The 17298-nt window shown below is 40.6% G+C and overlaps 1 protein-coding gene across 16 annotated transcripts in view; it reads left to right on the forward strand.

Moving 5' to 3' along the window:
- Positions 1–17082, forward strand: part of C2CD5 (C2 calcium dependent domain containing 5) — a 57137-nt gene extending 40055 nt beyond the window's left edge. For 14 of the 16 annotated variants that reach the window (XM_038153537.1, XM_038153546.1, XM_038153538.1 and 11 more), the window contains 13 exons: positions 891–1055; positions 1380–1520; positions 3218–3281; positions 5632–5693; positions 6150–6248; positions 6682–6771; positions 6994–7081; positions 8158–8244; positions 9876–9926; positions 10933–11034; positions 11841–12031; positions 14829–14975; positions 15653–17082. In XM_038153537.1, the coding sequence (XP_038009465.1) occupies positions 891–1055; positions 1380–1520; positions 3218–3281; positions 5632–5693; positions 6150–6248; positions 6682–6771; positions 6994–7081; positions 8158–8244; positions 9876–9926; positions 10933–11034; positions 11841–12031; positions 14829–14975; positions 15653–15784 (1419 nt within the window). In that variant the 3' untranslated portion in view covers positions 15785–17082. The remainder of the gene's footprint in view (positions 1–890; positions 1056–1379; positions 1521–3217; positions 3282–5631; positions 5694–6149; positions 6249–6681; positions 6772–6993; positions 7082–8157; positions 8245–9875; positions 9927–10932; positions 11035–11840; positions 12032–14828; positions 14976–15652) is intronic. The other 2 variants (XM_038153542.1, XM_038153551.1) reach the window with 1 other exon arrangement.
- Positions 17083–17298: the final 216 nt, after the last annotated feature.

The raw sequence follows: 17298 nt of genomic DNA on the forward strand, positions 1-17298 counted from the left end.
AAGTATTAAAACATCATTTTAAGAGCAAGTATCTTAATTACTGTGAAATCAGGACAGGTTGTCTTTCATAACCAGCAGAAGAAGATTCATATCTCTTGGAAGTGGTAAAAGACAAGATGAATAAAAAGGGACGAGAGGAAAAGAAACTTCAAACAGTTAATTGGCACAAATTGTAGAAAAAGGAAGGTATTCTTTAAAGGTCCTGTCAAAGAGATCTCTGTTCTTCAAATTGAATTGCAGTTCCATGACAAATAAGGTCAATTAGGCCTGTCAGTAAACCTTTTGGTTATTTGGCAACAAGGGGAAGTTCTGTTGCCTCTTCTTTGATGGAACTGAAAAAATAAATTATAGATTTGAGAAAGTCAGGAGATGTTCATTAACAATATTTTCTAACCCCATTCTTTCATGCTAGATTAGAATAATGAAATATACTGCTTCTTCCTGCATCAGGGGATGCTTGGGTAATTCTGGCTGCCATCTTCTTTTGTCTTTCATGATCTGTTTTCTGTAAATAGAAATAGGCTTGTCACAGCTTCACTGATGCTGTAAATGGTTTGGCCAAATTTTATATCTTCAAAAACTCGAGAAAACTATTTGCTTATGCAAAACATACTGGGGCAGAGGCTTTAATTTTTAGTTTGTTTGGAATTTTTAGGCAAGTTTTGGAGTTCCACTGTGAAAAATGGAAAAGAGGGAGTTTTCTAGAAGAATAGTGAAGGTTTTTCTTAAGTAAACAGAAGAGAAGGATCCATATGTTTATTTGCAAGAGATACTGCTGTAATTTGCATGTTACAGTGCTGTTCTAGCATAAGCATTATGGAAAGCTTTATATGAAAATACTAGGAATTCTTGCTTATATACTTGTCTTTTTCTTTGTGACTTTTAAAAAGTCTGCAACAGGTGTGTATTTAGCAGCTTTGCCAACACCCGGAGGTATTCAGATTGCTGGGAAGACTCCAAATGATGGCACCTATGAGCAGCACATATCCCATATGCAAAAGAAAATAAATGACACAATAGCAAAGAACAAGGAACTTTATGAGATTAATCCTCCAGTAAGTAAATCTTTGATTCTTAAAAAATAAAGCATTCTGATTCAAATATATGCACTGTATATATATTTTTTTCCTACTGAGTCATTCAGAACAGAAGTTCATTTACAAATGGAGATACAGACTTCTTTCACTGGATTTTGGAAAGCTGCTGGAATTTTCAGATCACTTTGCCACAAAGCCAAATCAGTTTGGTATTATTTAGATATATGTCTCAGTAGAATGATGTTCAGAATGATCTGATTCTTAGAATTGTTAACAACTTGTGGAGAGCTGAAATTTTTTTAAGCTGGGCAGAACATCTCCTAATTCTTGCATTCTTTTTAGGAGTTACCTGAAGAAATTATTGGGTCTCCCATTCCAGAGCCAAGACAACGATCCAGGCTACTGAGATCTCAGTCAGAAAGCTCTGATGAAGTTACAGAGCTTGACCTTTCACATGGGAAGAAGGATGCTTTTGTCTTGGAGGTGATAAACGTTTTCACTACTCATGTTCACACTTTTCTTCTCCTGAAATAGATACTAAAACAACTTATCTTACTCATTTCCACGGGCAGTTCCTAAGTTGTGTATGATTTTTTCCCTTTTGTATCAATAGAAACAGTGAAGTATTAGATTTTGTTTTGTCTCTCTTTTCCTTACTCTATTTGCTTAAAGCACAGCTCTGTCTACAGACTATCTGAAAAAAGATTGCCCTGCTGTTCATGAATATGTAGCAGTCTCTAGATTAATAATTAAGAGCTGTTAAGAAATGTCCTTCTGCTTGCTTCAAGCAGCAGATCAGACTAATCAAAAACTCAAGATCTATTTTTATAAACACTGAGGTTCTGTTTTGCCACACTTTATATCTAGCAAATAAAAAGATTGTATTTTCTTCCTGTTTCAAAGCTCTTACTGTGGTACATAAACACTCAGAATTACTAGTTTCCAGAATGGGTTGTATTCAAAGCATTCAAAAAAACTGCATGTGCCAAGAGAGCACATAAAAGAAGATTTTCTGAATTTCAGCTATTGCTTTTCACCATTTAAGAATTCACAACTTGTGACAATACCTTCCTGTTCTTTCTGCAGCTGCAACCAGAAGGAGCAGCACCTGCAGATAAATAAAGGGTGTAGATTTCTGTTGCCTCTCTGTTCACTAAAATTCAAAGACACGATTGAACAGTGTCTGTTTTGAAGTCTTTAATATCCAGCAAGTGTTAAAAAAGGGCTGGAGTTCTGCTCATCCTGTAGAGACAGACAGTACAAATACCTATCACTGACTAAAAACCACTTCAAAATACAGCCTGCAATCACAGCCTCTAAGGTACATCTAAGGCTTTGTTAATCTTCACAAATCACCATCTTCATAGACAATAAATTGGAAGAAAGGTTGTAGATAGGAGGAATGAGGGAGCACTATAACAGGACTTTGTTTGAAAACAGAAGTATGAAAGGAGAGTCAAAAATAACAGGTTGGGAGAGTTTGGGATAATAAATTTGGATTGGTTGGTGCTTTTGCAAAAAGGGTCGAATGCCTTTGTGAAAAACTGAGGATTTTTGTAAGGTATTTATAGAAAAAAATTACTTTTTATCTGTGGAATCATTTACTACTGTCTTATTTGAGAAGTTGGGTTTATGATTAATTGGATATCAGAAACAATATTCCAGAAGATTTAGTTGAACTCCTGACGAAGTTTTCAAGAGTAAAATCATTGTTCACTGGAGCTATATAAGAAAGAGCAGTAAAAATTTCATTATGATGAGGATGTGCTGAAAAAGGCTGAGAAGGCAGTTATGAGAGGTAAAGATATCTGGGTTGGTTTTGTTTAGTTTTTGGGTTGTTTTTTGAAGGAAAAAAAAAGACAATCCCTTTTACATGGAGAGGGAGAAGGAAACACATTACTTGACAGAAAACCCTTATACTGGAGTTAAATTATAAACCATTTCTAAAATACTTGATAAGAAAATGTTGGGAGTTAGAGGTAAATGTGGATCTCTTGCAGGTCAGTAAGACAGGATGAATGTAAAGACACACCAGAAATATTTACAGCAGGTAGCATGGCTCTCAGTCTGATCTGAAGTAAGAGTGTTAAAGGTTGAATGGAATGGAGGTTATTTGATTCCTTTTGGAAACTTCTTACTGGCACAGCAACACAATTTTCTCAATTATTCCCTTTTTGCAGATTGATGACACAGATGCAATGGAAGATGTACATTCTTTACTGACAGATGTTCCACCACCTTCTGGTATAGTTACAACCATATTTTTATAATTTATGCTTTAGGCTGCAAAATTACAAAATATGGCTAGTGTTCTTAAAAATTACTTTGAAAGCTCCAAGAGAACTGACAATATTACTGTTTCTCAAGATTTCTCAAGTTTTTAGACTGAATTACGGATTTGTAGGCTTCAGGATAATGCAAGTAGAATGGAGAACTAATTATTGCTTGGCATCAGTTGTCTTTATGCTATTTATTGTTGTATAGATACGTCATACCTTTCCCAGCAGAACTGCTGGATGTGGATAAGAGGCAAATATAGGTGTCCATTATGTAGAAATTGCTCTGGACATTTGATTTGCCCTTGTCCTTCCTCTTGTCATTGTGAATTTCCCTGTGTTTCTTCTGAGAAAGTCTTGGTTTCTTTCCTAAAAACTGATACCAGTGTTAATCTTGTCGTGTTGAGCTGAGAACTGTCCTTGTATTATCTATTACTATCTCCAAGTCTTTTATTCCTCTCTGATTATCCAGTCCTGCTGCAGCTGATTTTACTGCCCTAAATTAAGGCCATCAGCCATCATCTTGTTTTATCTTCTTGTGCATGTAAGTTATGAATGTGTTTGAAGCACCAAATCCCAAATTACAGATGGCTTCACTGTGAAAATGAAGCATTTTTGTCCCTTTTCCTAATCTTATATTTACATTTCATTAGATGATGCTTCACTGTTTTAGTTTGTTAGGAGACCTTGGTGAGGAATCTTCCCAAATGCTTGCTGATGCCCAGGGTGGGGAGCACAAGTGAGGTGCCTTTCGTGTGTGCTTGCTGAGAGCTGTGAGCAGTGCCTGCTGCTGGGGAGGTGACAGTGCTCTGCAGAGCTGTGCTCCCTGCTGAGCAGTGACACTCACACAGTGACACTCACACTGAGAGGAGCAGTGCCTGCTCCTGGGGAGGTGACAGTGCTCTGCAGAGCTGTGCTCCCTGCTGAGCAGTGACACTCACACAGTGACACTCACACTGAGAGGAGCAGTGCCTGCTCCTGGGAAGGTGACAGAGCTCTGCAGAGCTGTGCTCCCTGCTGAGCAGTGACACTCACACAGTGACACTCACACTGAGAGGAGCAGTGCCTGCTCCTGGGGAGGTGACAGTGCTCTGCAGAGCTGTGCTCCCTGCTGAGCAGTGACACTCACACAGTGACACTCACACTGAGAGGAGCAGTGCCTGCTCCTGGGAAGGTGACAGAGCTCTGCAGAGCTGTGCTCCCTGCTGAGCAGTGACACTCACACAGTGACACTCACACTGAGAGGAGCAGTGCCTGCTCCTGGGGAGGTGACAGTGCTCTGCAGAGCTGTGCTCCCTGCTGAGCAGTGACACTCACACAGTGACACTCACACTGAGAGGAGCAGTGAGCAGTGCCTGCTCCTGGGGAGGTGACAGAGATCTGCAGAGCTGTGCTCCCTGCTGAGCAGTGACACACACACCTGCACTCAGGAGAGCAGGAGGACCAGTCACTCTAGCACCTCATTACTTGGAGATTAAACAATGTTCTCTGGTAGTGGAGTAAGTTGACACTTCAGTGTCAATGAGCTGTTTGATCTTTTGCCTATTCTGTGGTTTATAGGAACCTTTCTTTTTCATTTGCCTTTTTGTTCAGTATCTCCTTCAGACACTTGTTCAAGACAAACAGGGGACTGGTTTTCTGCTGTTGTGGAAAGCTCTATACACTGCTGTAAAGAGAAATGCATGTTTTCTGCTCTCATGTTATTGTTTCTGCATATCCTTTCTAAATCTTACTTGTTTCTTCAACAGAATTTCTGCTTTTGATGTTCTGAAAGACAGTCCATTAATATTTATACCCTCTGCAAGCTGCTACACAATTTCTTTTCTAGCTCAGTTTGTGCTTTTATACAGGCCCTACCACATTGCCCTCTTTGGTGCTTATTTAACTGTATCTTCAGGATTTCAGAATCACTGACTTGCTGTTAATAACTTATTTTACTCTGCTGTTTACTCATTATAATTCTGGTTTTCATTTGCAATCAGTCACTACAGTAGTTCCTTTACAGCCTTTTCTATGCTCTCTATTAAAGGTTGCCTTTTTAGCTTTTCATATCACACCTTTTAAAAAAATTTCCTCATTTTTGCATAGTTTATCTAATAGAAATAGGTGGAGCAGTTGTGGATTTGGGGTGTTGGCCCCTCCTACAGGATTCTGTATTTGTTTTTTTGAATGTCGATCTCATTTCTGGTGTATTATTCAATATTCAAAACCACATGAGGAAAAATACTTGCAAAGCCTTGTCACACATCTTTCCTTTATAAGTATTTTTATATTGCAGTGTATAAAATACATTTTTTTCACAAATATTTTCTTTACAGGTTTCTACAGTTGCAACACAGAAATTATGCCTGGTATAAATAACTGGACACCAGAAATTCAAGTAAGGTTATTCAAAATTGAAACTTTTTGCTAAATTCTGTTGAAATATGCTGTAGTAATTTAAATATATATTTTGAAAGCTAAATTCAAAGGACACCCTTGTGACAGAAATAAAAGTAGTATTTTGGTAAGAACAATAAGGTATGAGAACCTGGGCTTTTGTTGGTTTTTTAATGCTGTCATGTAACAAATAACCTCATACAGACATATGAAAGTAATTACAGTAAATTTGAACTTCAAGGTTTTGGCTTTTTGAAAGGTTTGGCTAGGTTTGAAGCCCCTTAAAGGGAACAGATTGTTGACTGTGTTGCTTAGCTAGCTTATTTTGTTACTTATTGAACAGAAATGTTAACATATTTTACATTATTTCCCTTTTTTATGTATTTGGGTTTAAGACAGTGGATGAAATATATTTGCATATGTTGGCAAAAAATCCCCATGTTTGTTTCTAATTCAGATGTTCACAGCAGTTAGAGTGTCCAGATTAAGCAACATTAACCCAACAAATCAAACTCTCAATAAGAACTTTAATGATCTCTGTGAGAATCTGTTGAAGGTAAGAATCTTATTTCATATACTTTTTTACATGTTCAAATGGGAGCCAAGGAAAATTCAGCTCTACTGAAATTAACATGTGCCTCATAATTTTGAAAATAGACTGCACAGTGCCTGTAATGAGCTCGTCAGTTTCTGTAAAGATAGGTTCAGTCTGTTTCAGTATATTAGGGAATTCCAGAGCTTGTGGAACCTGAAGGAGTCCTTTGACTAGCAGGATACTCTGGAAACAGAAAGACAGCTCCACAGTAAATTGCATTCTGTCCTGGCTTTTCACACATGTAATTCTTCTTCAAGAAAAAATTATGAAAAATTATGAAAAAATTCAAACTTCTACTATGAAAAGAGTTTTGATCCCTGATTTCTCCGAAATAAGCCATCCTTTTGGCATCCTTTTCCCTGAGTAACACAGAATGGTATCCTGTCTCCAACAGAGTTTGTATTTCAAACTGCGGTCCATGGTTCCCTGCTGTCTTTGCCATGTGAACTTCACAGTGGCTCTGCCAGAGGATGAACTGGTTCAGGTAAGGGAATCGCTGCCTTCAGCACACAGGCACAGCCCCAGGTAGTGTCTGCTGCTCAGGGTAAGCTGGGCTAGGATTTGATTTGCTGCTTTGCCTGGTGAATTCTTAGGTGTTTTTTTCCCTGTTATATTTCTATGCAAAGAACTGCTTGTTTGCAAAATTATTTTTCAGATTGCACAAGAGATCGACTTGCCTAATATGCCAAATATTTCTGATTTGCAGATTGCAGTCACAGCTGTTGCCATTACATATGACAAAAACCAAGCACTACAAGCCAACAAAGCACCTACAGAAAAAACACAGCAAAGAGGTAAATATTGTGAGGCATCTTTCCTTTTTTATCCCCAGTGCCTAATGAGTCTGGATTTTAATCTCAGTTACATGTACAGATCACAGACCACAGAATTTTCTGAGCTGAAAGGGACCCACAAGGATCCACAAGGATCATCAAGTTCAAATATACATATTTTTCAGGGAGGATCTGTCAACACATAGAGGTTTTTTAGGGTTCATGTACTTGACCTCCAGCAGGATGACTTACTTATACTAATAAGTAAGTACGTACTAATAATTATACATAATACTTACCAAGTATTATGTATTTATTTTACATAGTCAACAAATTTATTGTACTTTCTTCTTCTATGATACTACTTTGATTAAAAGGTTGATGTAGCAGATAATGACATTTCTGTTGTATTTTGGAACATGTGTAAATCATCAAGGAATACTTGTTCTTATGAGTAGAAATTTTGTCTATACTTGAAGAAGGTGGAAAATAAATTATTCGTACTACTTTCAAAACAGCCCAACCTTCTGCAAACCCTTAAGCAGGTCAGTAATAGTTTTGGAGCTCCGTGAGGCACGTGGAGGGAATGGAAGAGACTGCACATGTCACCTTGCTAATCAAGTACCATCTCATGCTAGAAATGCAAGTGTGCAGTGGGAATTCAGACAGAGCTCTGAGCATCCTCAATCCTTCAGATTTTGGTAGTAGAATTAGATAGTAGAGCAGAGCCACATGTTTCTAAAACATTAGTTATAGCTGACTTCTTCACTACAGTGAAGTGTTTCCTTTCATGTGAAATAAGTGCTAACTTTTATAATAATAGCTGATGTAGATCCAGCTGCAGAATCAAAATAAAAATGCACGAACTTCATTTTTCTCCTAATAACTTCAAATCCTCTTCAGTGGAACACAGGCTCTGTTCAATGTTGCAGCTGGATTTGTTGTCACACACCTGTTTCTGCAGAACTGCATCACTTTATGCACATGCTGAAAATACCTGTTCAAGTCAGACCTGACTAAACTGACTTTGCTTGTAATTACTGGCAAATCTTATTTTGGGGGTTAATTATCAGCTGGCCATGTTTTCTTTGTTGAAGCATCTACAGACAATGAGGAACAGCTCCAATTTCCCTTGGAACTTTGCTCTGATGCCCTTTCTTCTCAACCATTCTCTCCAGCTAAAGGTCAGTTAAGGGGAAGAATATTAAACTGCTGTTTTTTATGGATTTTGAGTTCTGCTCTTTCATAGTTGTAGAGGCTTTAAAGTATCTGTACTTTCACAGGCTTAAATGTGCTTTGCTGCCTAAGCATAATGGGTATATTTCCTCCTGTTGAGAAATCTTTTGAGAGTCACAGAAGATGGCTTGGCTGATCATTCTGTCTATATTTCCTGTCCTTGCAGTTTGAATATTGAAGATGCTGCAAGCCACTGGGTGTTGGGTGTCATCTGACATAATTAGCAATTTCCTAATAATTAGGCTTGTCCCATACTGTAAATGGCCCATATAAAGTACCTCCATGTTTTCTCAGCCTCACAGAATTAATCTCATTGTTTTCATGGTGGGAAATACTTTATCTACCAGATACTGATTGCATGCAAATTTCCTTTAAGTGAAAGGAGCCTAAACTTGTATAGTAAATAATCTGTCCAGTGCAGCTCACTGTAGCTGTTAAACAGCTGCTTTATTTCACCTGAGACAGAGCTGCATCTCAAGAATGGCTGTCACAGTTCTTCTGTGACTGCAATAAAAATTCAGTTCATTGAAATCAGCTGTCTTTAATTCCTTCTCCCTTGTTGGATTATCTACCAAAATGGTTACTGAGAGGAAATTAAATATCTGGGAATTACTGTAAATGTTTGAGCTCCCTTTTTTGCCTGTTACATCAGTTGTGTAAAGATGGGTGCCCTCCACACTTACTTGTATTTTCAGAGGCCAGATTAATTTCAGCAAAAAGATTCTTATTGATTTTTTAAAAATGCTTAAATTTTAATTTGCTACATTTTTTATTTTCAAAAAGAGGAACTGTGCAGCAATTTCTGCTGGTATCTCTCTAGCCATTCCTGGACTGTGCTCCGTGTGTGCTGGGCACTGACCAGAGGAGGGCAGCCTGTTCCCATGTGCCCCTTTTCCTGCTGTTCTCCACATCCCAAATCGTGCTGTAGGCAGAGCAGTTCAGCCTGAAAACTATTCCAGCTGTCCTTTCTTCACAACCTCCTTGTAGTTACATTTACTTAACAGGTTATTTAATATATTTCTGCTTTTCTATAGGATTGTTGTTTTAAAAATGCTGGTTTACAGTCTTATACAGTAGTGAGCTTTGATGAATAAACATACTGAAATTGCAAGGTAGATCCAGTAAAGTGAATCCTCTGTTATCAAAGTACACAGTATACTATATAGAGGGTGGGTTCTTTTCATACTTGACTCTCAAATCTTTTATAAGGGTCACAGAATCGTGGAGTAGTTTGGGTTGGAAGGGATCTTAAAGCCCATCTCATTCCATCCCTGCCATGGCAGGGACACCTTCCACTGTCCCAGGCTGCTGTGAGCTCCATCCAACCTCACCTAAACCCTTCCAGGGATCCAGGGGCAGCCACAGCTGCTCTGGCACCTGTGCCAGGGCCTGCCCACCCTGCCAGGGAGGAATTCCTTCCCAGTATCCCATCCAAACCCATTCTCTGGCAGTGTGAAGCCATTCCCCTGTGCTGTCACCCCAGGCCCTTGTGAACAGTCCCTCCCGCCTTTCTTGGAAGCTGTTGTCCTGTAACTCTGCTTAATAGATTATCTGAATGCAATTAATTTTGTTTTGTTAGAAGTCCTGGAGGGTGCAAGTTCCCACACAGGTATTCCTGCTGCTCAGAGAGGTGAGTTTCCTTAATTTAGCCATCTGCCAGAACAGAATGAGCATTCTTGGGATATTGGTATACTCTTTTTGGATGTGTTTTACTCCAGGAAGTGTTTACTACTTGACTGAGAGTGCATGCTCTGGTGTGGCTTAATGAGATCTTAATGTTTTGATGTGATCTTTCATTATAAAAGTTAGATTTGTAATAATAACAGCCTCTCTGTCAGGTGCATTGATGTAACTTTGTGTGACAGGAAATGAGTCCCTGGGAAGAGAGCTGTTTTGCCTGTGTTAATTTGAAGTTAGCATGTGTTCCTCCCGTTTCTTCAGGACAATGAAGAAACGGTGTTTGCAACCCCCCCTTTATTTTAAAGATATGCAAACACCCCTGCAACTAATACCAAAAGTCATGGCAGAAACAACTCTCACTTCTTACTGTAATGATAGTGGGAGGGGTGTTGGAGGGAGGATGTTGGGGCAAGGAAGACTGTTCTGTAAGGTTCATTTGTGTTTAAAACAGAGGTGTTGTTTCAGTTTGTGACTCTTATCCTCATCACCAAAGGTTGGGTTTTTTTCACTCTATAGGTTAGTTATTGATAAAGGCATTTGGGAAATTTAAATCCTGATCAGCAGCTTTTTGTAAGGAAAAAAAAAAGCAATGAAAATTAAAAAAGGCTTAAATAAAGTTTAAAAAGCCATAACTTACAGCCTAAATTGAGATTATAAAAAAGCCTAATCTAGCATAAGTCCTTAATGACTGTATTTGCATGTTTTTTCAGTGCTGAAGTCCCACTCAGGCAGTTGGTTCAGAGCTGGGCCATCACCAGAAATCGGTACTTTGGTTTGGACAAGTCCAAGCCTGTCCTGTAACTTTTCCTCTTAGCCAGACCTGCAAACGGATGGTTGTTCTCTCTCAGACAGGAATCATTGCCTCCTCAAAAAGGAGCACTGAGATGAGCAAGAGACATCATCCATATATTTTTTTTCTGTTTTTTTTTCTTTTGTTTTTCTGTCTGTGTTTCCAGCAACGTCAGTTGATTACAGTTCCTTTGCAGACAGATGCAACAGCTGGATAGAGCTGATTAAACTGAAAGCTCAGACCATAAGGCGCGGATCAATTAAGACAAGTAGGCGGCTGTTTCTACCACGTTCTGATAATCTGAGACACATCTCTGATTTCCCAGTGGTGACTTACTGCCCAGCAGTAGCATTGCAGATCACGTGTGGAATCAATTCCCGAGGGTGAAAACTGCTGGCATTGTTCTGTAACCTCACGTAGGGTTGACGAACCGTAGCATAAAAAGCAAAATAAAGTCTTGCTGTAATTAGTTCTCCATACATGTGTACTCCTACTAATTGTATAACATCCACTGCATGGATGTAGGTGTATGTATGATCTTGGAAAATTGGGGGTGAGAAACAGGAAGCAATCACCAAGGGGACAGTCAAGGCAATGGTCACTAAATTAGCAAGTGGTGAGTTGGTTTTCAGTAGTTCTTTGGCCACAGGTCTGACTATCTTGCTTAAATTAGCGGAGATTAATTCGTGTTTTAATGGAAAATGCTGCACTGGGGAAACACAACAACTTTCACACTTCCTATAATTTGTTCTTCCAGCAGAATACATGTTCCAAAATGTTGGCACTTTTTCCTTTACCGTCACATTATAACTGATGGTTGTACGTGCAGCTGCTCGCCTCGATGTTTTCCTTTCGCAGGAATGCCACTCTTTCAAGTAAATGCCATTTCAGCTTCTTGTCTCCTTTTGCATGCTTTGCATGATGATTTCCTTTCTCACGTATATGGCTGAGCATCACAGGCAGCTGAATGTTGTCACCAAGCTATTTGGAAAACCATAAAGAAGAGTTTTTGTGTTTTGAGGAGCACTGATGGATCTTGATAGTTATTTTCTCCTGTTTGTTCCCGTTTTTCAGCTACTTCCCTTGAAAAAGCAAGTCCGTTGGCTGAGGGATACCTGCGGCACCGTTCTGCCCCGTCGTGCGCCAACTCCACCGTCTCAGTTGTTAAGATGACACCTCTTTCCTTTCTCCCTGGGGCGAAAATAACCAAATACCTTGGGATAATCAACATGTTTTTTATACGAGAAACCACTTCTTTGCGTGAGGTGAGCGGCGTGGCAGGGATTCCTTTTATGGCAGGGAACAATTTTTTGTTAATTGTAAGAATCAGAGGTTTGAGTTGAGGTGTGGCACAGCCAGGGATAGAATTTGTGTCACTTGTGGGAAGCTGCTGAGTGCAGAGCAAGTTCCTTTGTGCTGCTCTTGTCACAGAGCACATGAATGTGTTTGGCACTGTTAGGAAGGGGTTAATGAACAATTGCCACTGCTGTTGCACTGGACAGAACACTAAACCAGTGAGTTCTTCAACAGAACTATATGGCAAAAATGTTTCTGTGACCAGCAGGGGTAGAAGTTGGCATCATTTGAACCCAAATTAAATGCTCAAGGAAAGAATTAGTCATCTATTCTTCTCTCATTTAGCAAGCTCAGTGAGGAACTTTGACAGTGTATTTGGTTAATTCTTTGGTTGATACAACATTGCCCATATCACAGATAATGTTATGCTGATTTTTAACATTACATTCTCTGCGTTCTCTGTAACTAAACTTTGTGTGTTGAGCATCAAAAATGACACCATGAGTCTGTGACCACACAACCAGCTTAGAGGTGAGGTTCAGACCCTGATCTCTGTTCTGCATTGGGAAAACAGATAATCCTCTGAGCATGTCAGAATGCAAGCCATGTTTCTTATAATTTTCCTGTCCTTTTGGGAAGTAGCTGTATCTTTGCTTTTGGCTACAGAAAGAGAGTGTACCTCTTGCCTGGTTTGTCAGTGCTGAAGTTTGCTGGTTTCTCCTAATTACACATTGCTGAAATTACAGAGCAGATGTTAATAAACATGATCAGTCTTCCTGAAAACAGGCTGTGAACTCTGTGGAGAAACTTTGAACAGGCAAACATTTCGTTTAGATCTTGAAAGTTACTTTAACTTCCCCTGTTAACTTGAGAAAGCCATGTGTGAAAAGGACAGTGTTTTCAAAAGGATGTCAGAGCAGGGAGATGGCCACAGGACAGTCCTGGACTAAGTGCAGATTCTGTAGGTACAAATTCAATGGCTGATGAGCTTTGCTACCTGTGGCAGCAGAGCCCAACGAGGATAGGTCACTCAAGTGTGTGATTCAGCTCCTGCCTCGAGCTGGCATGTTGCACAGTCCCTGGGATGCTGTCACTGTGCTCTTTCCAGCACCTAGGGGGGCTAATTTAAATTATTTCAGCTCCACAGGCTAAGCCACAAACTACTCTTACTGCAGGATTGCCTTGAGTTCCAATGGAGCCAGAGCAGAGCAGTCATTATATCCGAGTCCAGCAGTGTGGTTCAGGTCCTACAGGAAAGTGATGACCAGCATTTTTCTCTGCATTGCTTTATGTTTTGCTTGTGGTAGTGCTGGAGTATATACCAGAATAAAACATTAGTGATGGAGTGAAACGTTAATGATAATTTCAGGTCAGATTAATCCATTGTTCTCAGGCTTTGCTGTCTGCAGTTAGGTGTTTACAATCATTTTGTTACCTCTTGTGGTGGAATGTTGCATTAGGTTTGTAATTCATATTTTTTTCCCCATCAGTTGCTGTACCTTTAAAAGACTTGGACAAAATCAAAATTCCATGAGAATTATGAACTTGTATTGCATTTTGATTTCTTGCTGCAGCTTGATTCCAGCTTTATGCTGGGTTTGATAAAATTAGACCTGTCCTTTTTGTTTGTAAATTTTCATCCAAGATATGTTTTTTTTATGTCTTTATGAGTCTGTTCAGGGCACGTGATACTTCTATTAATGAGCACAACCCTTGGAAATTCAGCTCAGTTCAATCTCTTCTTCTGCCTGCTTCTTCCATTTTCTCCAGTGGCACACACACACAGAGTCATGTGGGAAGCCTGCTGGTCTGGCCCTTCACCTGAAATTTGAAATTTTATATGTATTTTGAACCAACAGTGGGCTCTGCTTGGATCATTTTCTTTTCTCAGCATTTTTGTGGATTTTTATTTCTTTGGTTGGTTGCCTGTTTTGTGTGCAATAGATTTTTCCCCACAATGCAGTTGCTCACATTCTTTCATAGGGATTTTCTAGGAAAATCCATGTTTGGTGGTTTTCCTTCTCCTTTGACATCAATTTAAATTCTTCAGTTTTGCACCAAAGAAGTAAAAATGCCCCACAAGCAACATCAAGTCAAAAAAAATTAATGAAATGAGATAGCTAGAAGGTCCTTTGCACTTCAAGGGAAAAAAAGAATGGACAGCTTGAATAGCTCAAGTCTCTGCTCTATCCCTTGCTTGCTTCTTGCTTTGAGGGATCATTTCTTTAGTGGGTGTTGAGAACCAATGACAGTCATTAACACACATGAAGTTGCAGTGATCAGAGGTAATGGTCACCCCTTACTGGGAATTTCCAAGAACTCCATAGAACCATAGAATGGTTTGGGTTGGAAGGGACCCCAAAACCCCCTTGCTGCACCCCTGCCATGGCAGGGACACCTCCCAGCGTCCCAGGTGCTCCCAGCCCCATCCAGCCTGGCCTGGGCACTGCCAGGGGTCCAGGGGCAGCCCCAGCTGCTCTGGGCACCTGTGCCAGGGCCTGCCCACCCCCAGGGAACAATTCCTGATTCCCAGTATCCATCCAGCCCTGCCAGTTTGAGGCTATGCCATCCTGTCCTGTCCCTCCAGGCCCCTGTGGATGCTCTCCCTCCATCTGATTTGGAACTGTGGCCCTTCAAGCACTGAGTGGCTTTGAAGTTCTCCACCCCATGTAGGACTCACTGAATTTTTCAGCTGATAAATATGTAAGAGAAGTACTCAGGCTCTAGACCCAATATCATATGTAATGTGTCTGCTTTCCTTTCTAGGAGGGTGGTGTCAGTGGTTTCCTGCACGCCTTCATTGCTGAAGTGTTTGCCATGGTGAGAGCCCACGTTGCAGCTCTGGGAGGGAATGCAGTTGTGTCGTACATAATGAAGCAGTGTGTTTTCATGGAGAACCCAAACAAAAACCAGGTACCTTGGGCTGTGAAATGACAAGTGCTGTTGTGGTTAGTATGATACAAATGTGCATTTCAGGTCTTAAAAAACCAGCAGTGCTGTAAAGCCAGAGCTGCGCAACATTCCTTGGTATCTTGGATTATGTTTGAAGAACCAAGAGTGTTCTTGTAGTAACACAAAATTATGAGGGTGGTTCATAAATACCCAGATGGATAAAAGAACCGAGCTTGCTAGAGTAAGTAAATTGCAGGAGACAGCTGCACAGCAGTGCAGAACTCACTGGGTATTTCTGGTGTTGCAGTGTAGGATTTCCATTCTTACTCCATGGAAGAGTACCTGGAGTTGCTGATATAAAATGCTCCATTTTGTACATAAAGGAACAAACCTTGATTTGTGAAGACAATAGCAGAATATTCAGTAAATTAAGTATGTTCAAAACAGTAGGGAAAGCAGGCACAGATATCCAGATGTTTCACTGTGGTGGTCTCCCAGGAATCCATCTGCATGCTTGGTAGCACACAAGTGAGCATACAGAAAAGAAACTGGCCCAGGTTGCCTCACCAATAAATGGTAATAATTTGTCCTTCTCCGGATCCCTGTTGTTTTCCAGTGTAGTTACATTTAGCAGCCATAAGTAACCATGAGGTCTGTGCTTGTTCAGTGTTTGGTGACCGGGCAGTGTGGTTTTGCAGGCGCAGTGTCTGATCAATGTCAGTGGGGATGCTGTCATCTTCGTCCGCGAGTCGGAGCTGGAGGTGCTGCCGGCGCAGCCCCCGGCAGCCGCTGCTCAGCCCACGGGCTCTGCTGGGGACGTCACGACGTGAAGGCTCGGCACCTGGAGTGGTCTCTGCTCAATATCAAGGTTATTTAAAACGTGGGAATGTTTAGGTTTGCATCTTCAAAGTCACTGTCTCTCCATGGCATTCACAGCCCAACTCCAGGACAATCGCTCTTTTTTGTTGCCACATGGCTTAGGTAGGTCAGAGCAGTGAGCTGGCAGCTGTGCTCTGGTTCTCTGTTCCTGTTCCTGGCCTCTGTGAAGGCAGGCAGCAGGTGAAGCACTCACAGGAGAACTTGGATTACAATAGCAGGCATCTCATGGAACTGTGGAAGGAAGGAAAAATTCTGTTCCATTTCTGAGCTGTTCAGGGGGACCCTGATCAGTTGTCATTCAGAACCATTTCTGAGCTGGAGTGTTGTCTGGCTCAGCTCAGCTCAGGGTGGGAGGGAGGTGCCTGAGAAGTCTGGGTTGGAAATCTTTGAAGAAGGGAGAGATTTGTGTGCAGGCCAGGGAAACATGGGCTGGACTCTGAAATTCCTTTACATCACAGAGTGTGGAGAGAAAAAAGCAGTACCAAAAAGTTACAGTTTTAATTTCTGCTCAGTGAAAGTATTTTTTCTTATTTTGTTGTTGTTTTTGTATTTGGGAGCTGAGGGGTGTTGTTTGTTTTTTTTATTGTTTTTTAAAAGCTGCCAGACCACAATGCTGAGATCCTGGGCATCCCAGTGGTGGGACAAAAAACCCCAGAACACAACAAAAAGTTCCAGGGTGTGTCTGGTGCTGGTACCAGATGTTCACTTCTGCATTGACAAAGCAGGTCTTTTTGTTATTTAAGACTTTGTGAAAGAATCGTCCTGAGGTTCATTTTCCTAAGGCAGGATCTGTTTCAAGGATGACATAAACAATCCCCCAAAAATGAGTTGTGCAGAGGTTATCCTGCAGCCTCCTTCCTGCTCGAATGCCTGGCTAATTGGAGACTGATTTATGCGTGTGACACTGGTTCCACTGGGGTTTTTTGTTCTTTTCCAGTGCTGTAGCTGGGAAATAAGGGTACTGCAAAGACAGGAAATTTGTCATTTCCAGTAAAAGTCTGAAAGGTGATGATACTCTATTGTAAAGAAAAACAAAACAAAATAAAACAAAAAAACCTTTGATTTGAAGATGCATTCTTGCTTAATTCTGACAACACTGTACATGGAACTTGAACAAAGATGTAAACTTGAATGTAAATATTCTGTTTAGTGTTGAAATTAAGCAATGGCATGATTATTTGTTAAAAGTAATTATTTCATTGTAAATGAGCATGAAAATCATTCTTGCACAATAAATATCTTTATAAAATTCACTGTCTTAATGTATGTGCATTAGGTCAGTGTGTAAGCTGGATGTACTAAAGACGTCCCAGCCCATTCTCCCCAGAGGAAACTTTCCTGTACAGCATGTCACAGCCTCCCCTGTGTCCTGGGCTGAAAATTGTGTCCTGGGCTGCATCCAAGGGCCCGTGGGCAGCAGGGCAGGGGTTCTGCCCCTCGGTGAGCCCCCCTGCCGGGCTGGGCC

Source organism: Motacilla alba, chromosome 1A (assembly GCF_015832195.1).
Source record: "Motacilla alba alba isolate MOTALB_02 chromosome 1A, Motacilla_alba_V1.0_pri, whole genome shotgun sequence".
Classification (NCBI taxonomy): domain Eukaryota; kingdom Metazoa; phylum Chordata; class Aves; order Passeriformes; family Motacillidae; genus Motacilla; species Motacilla alba.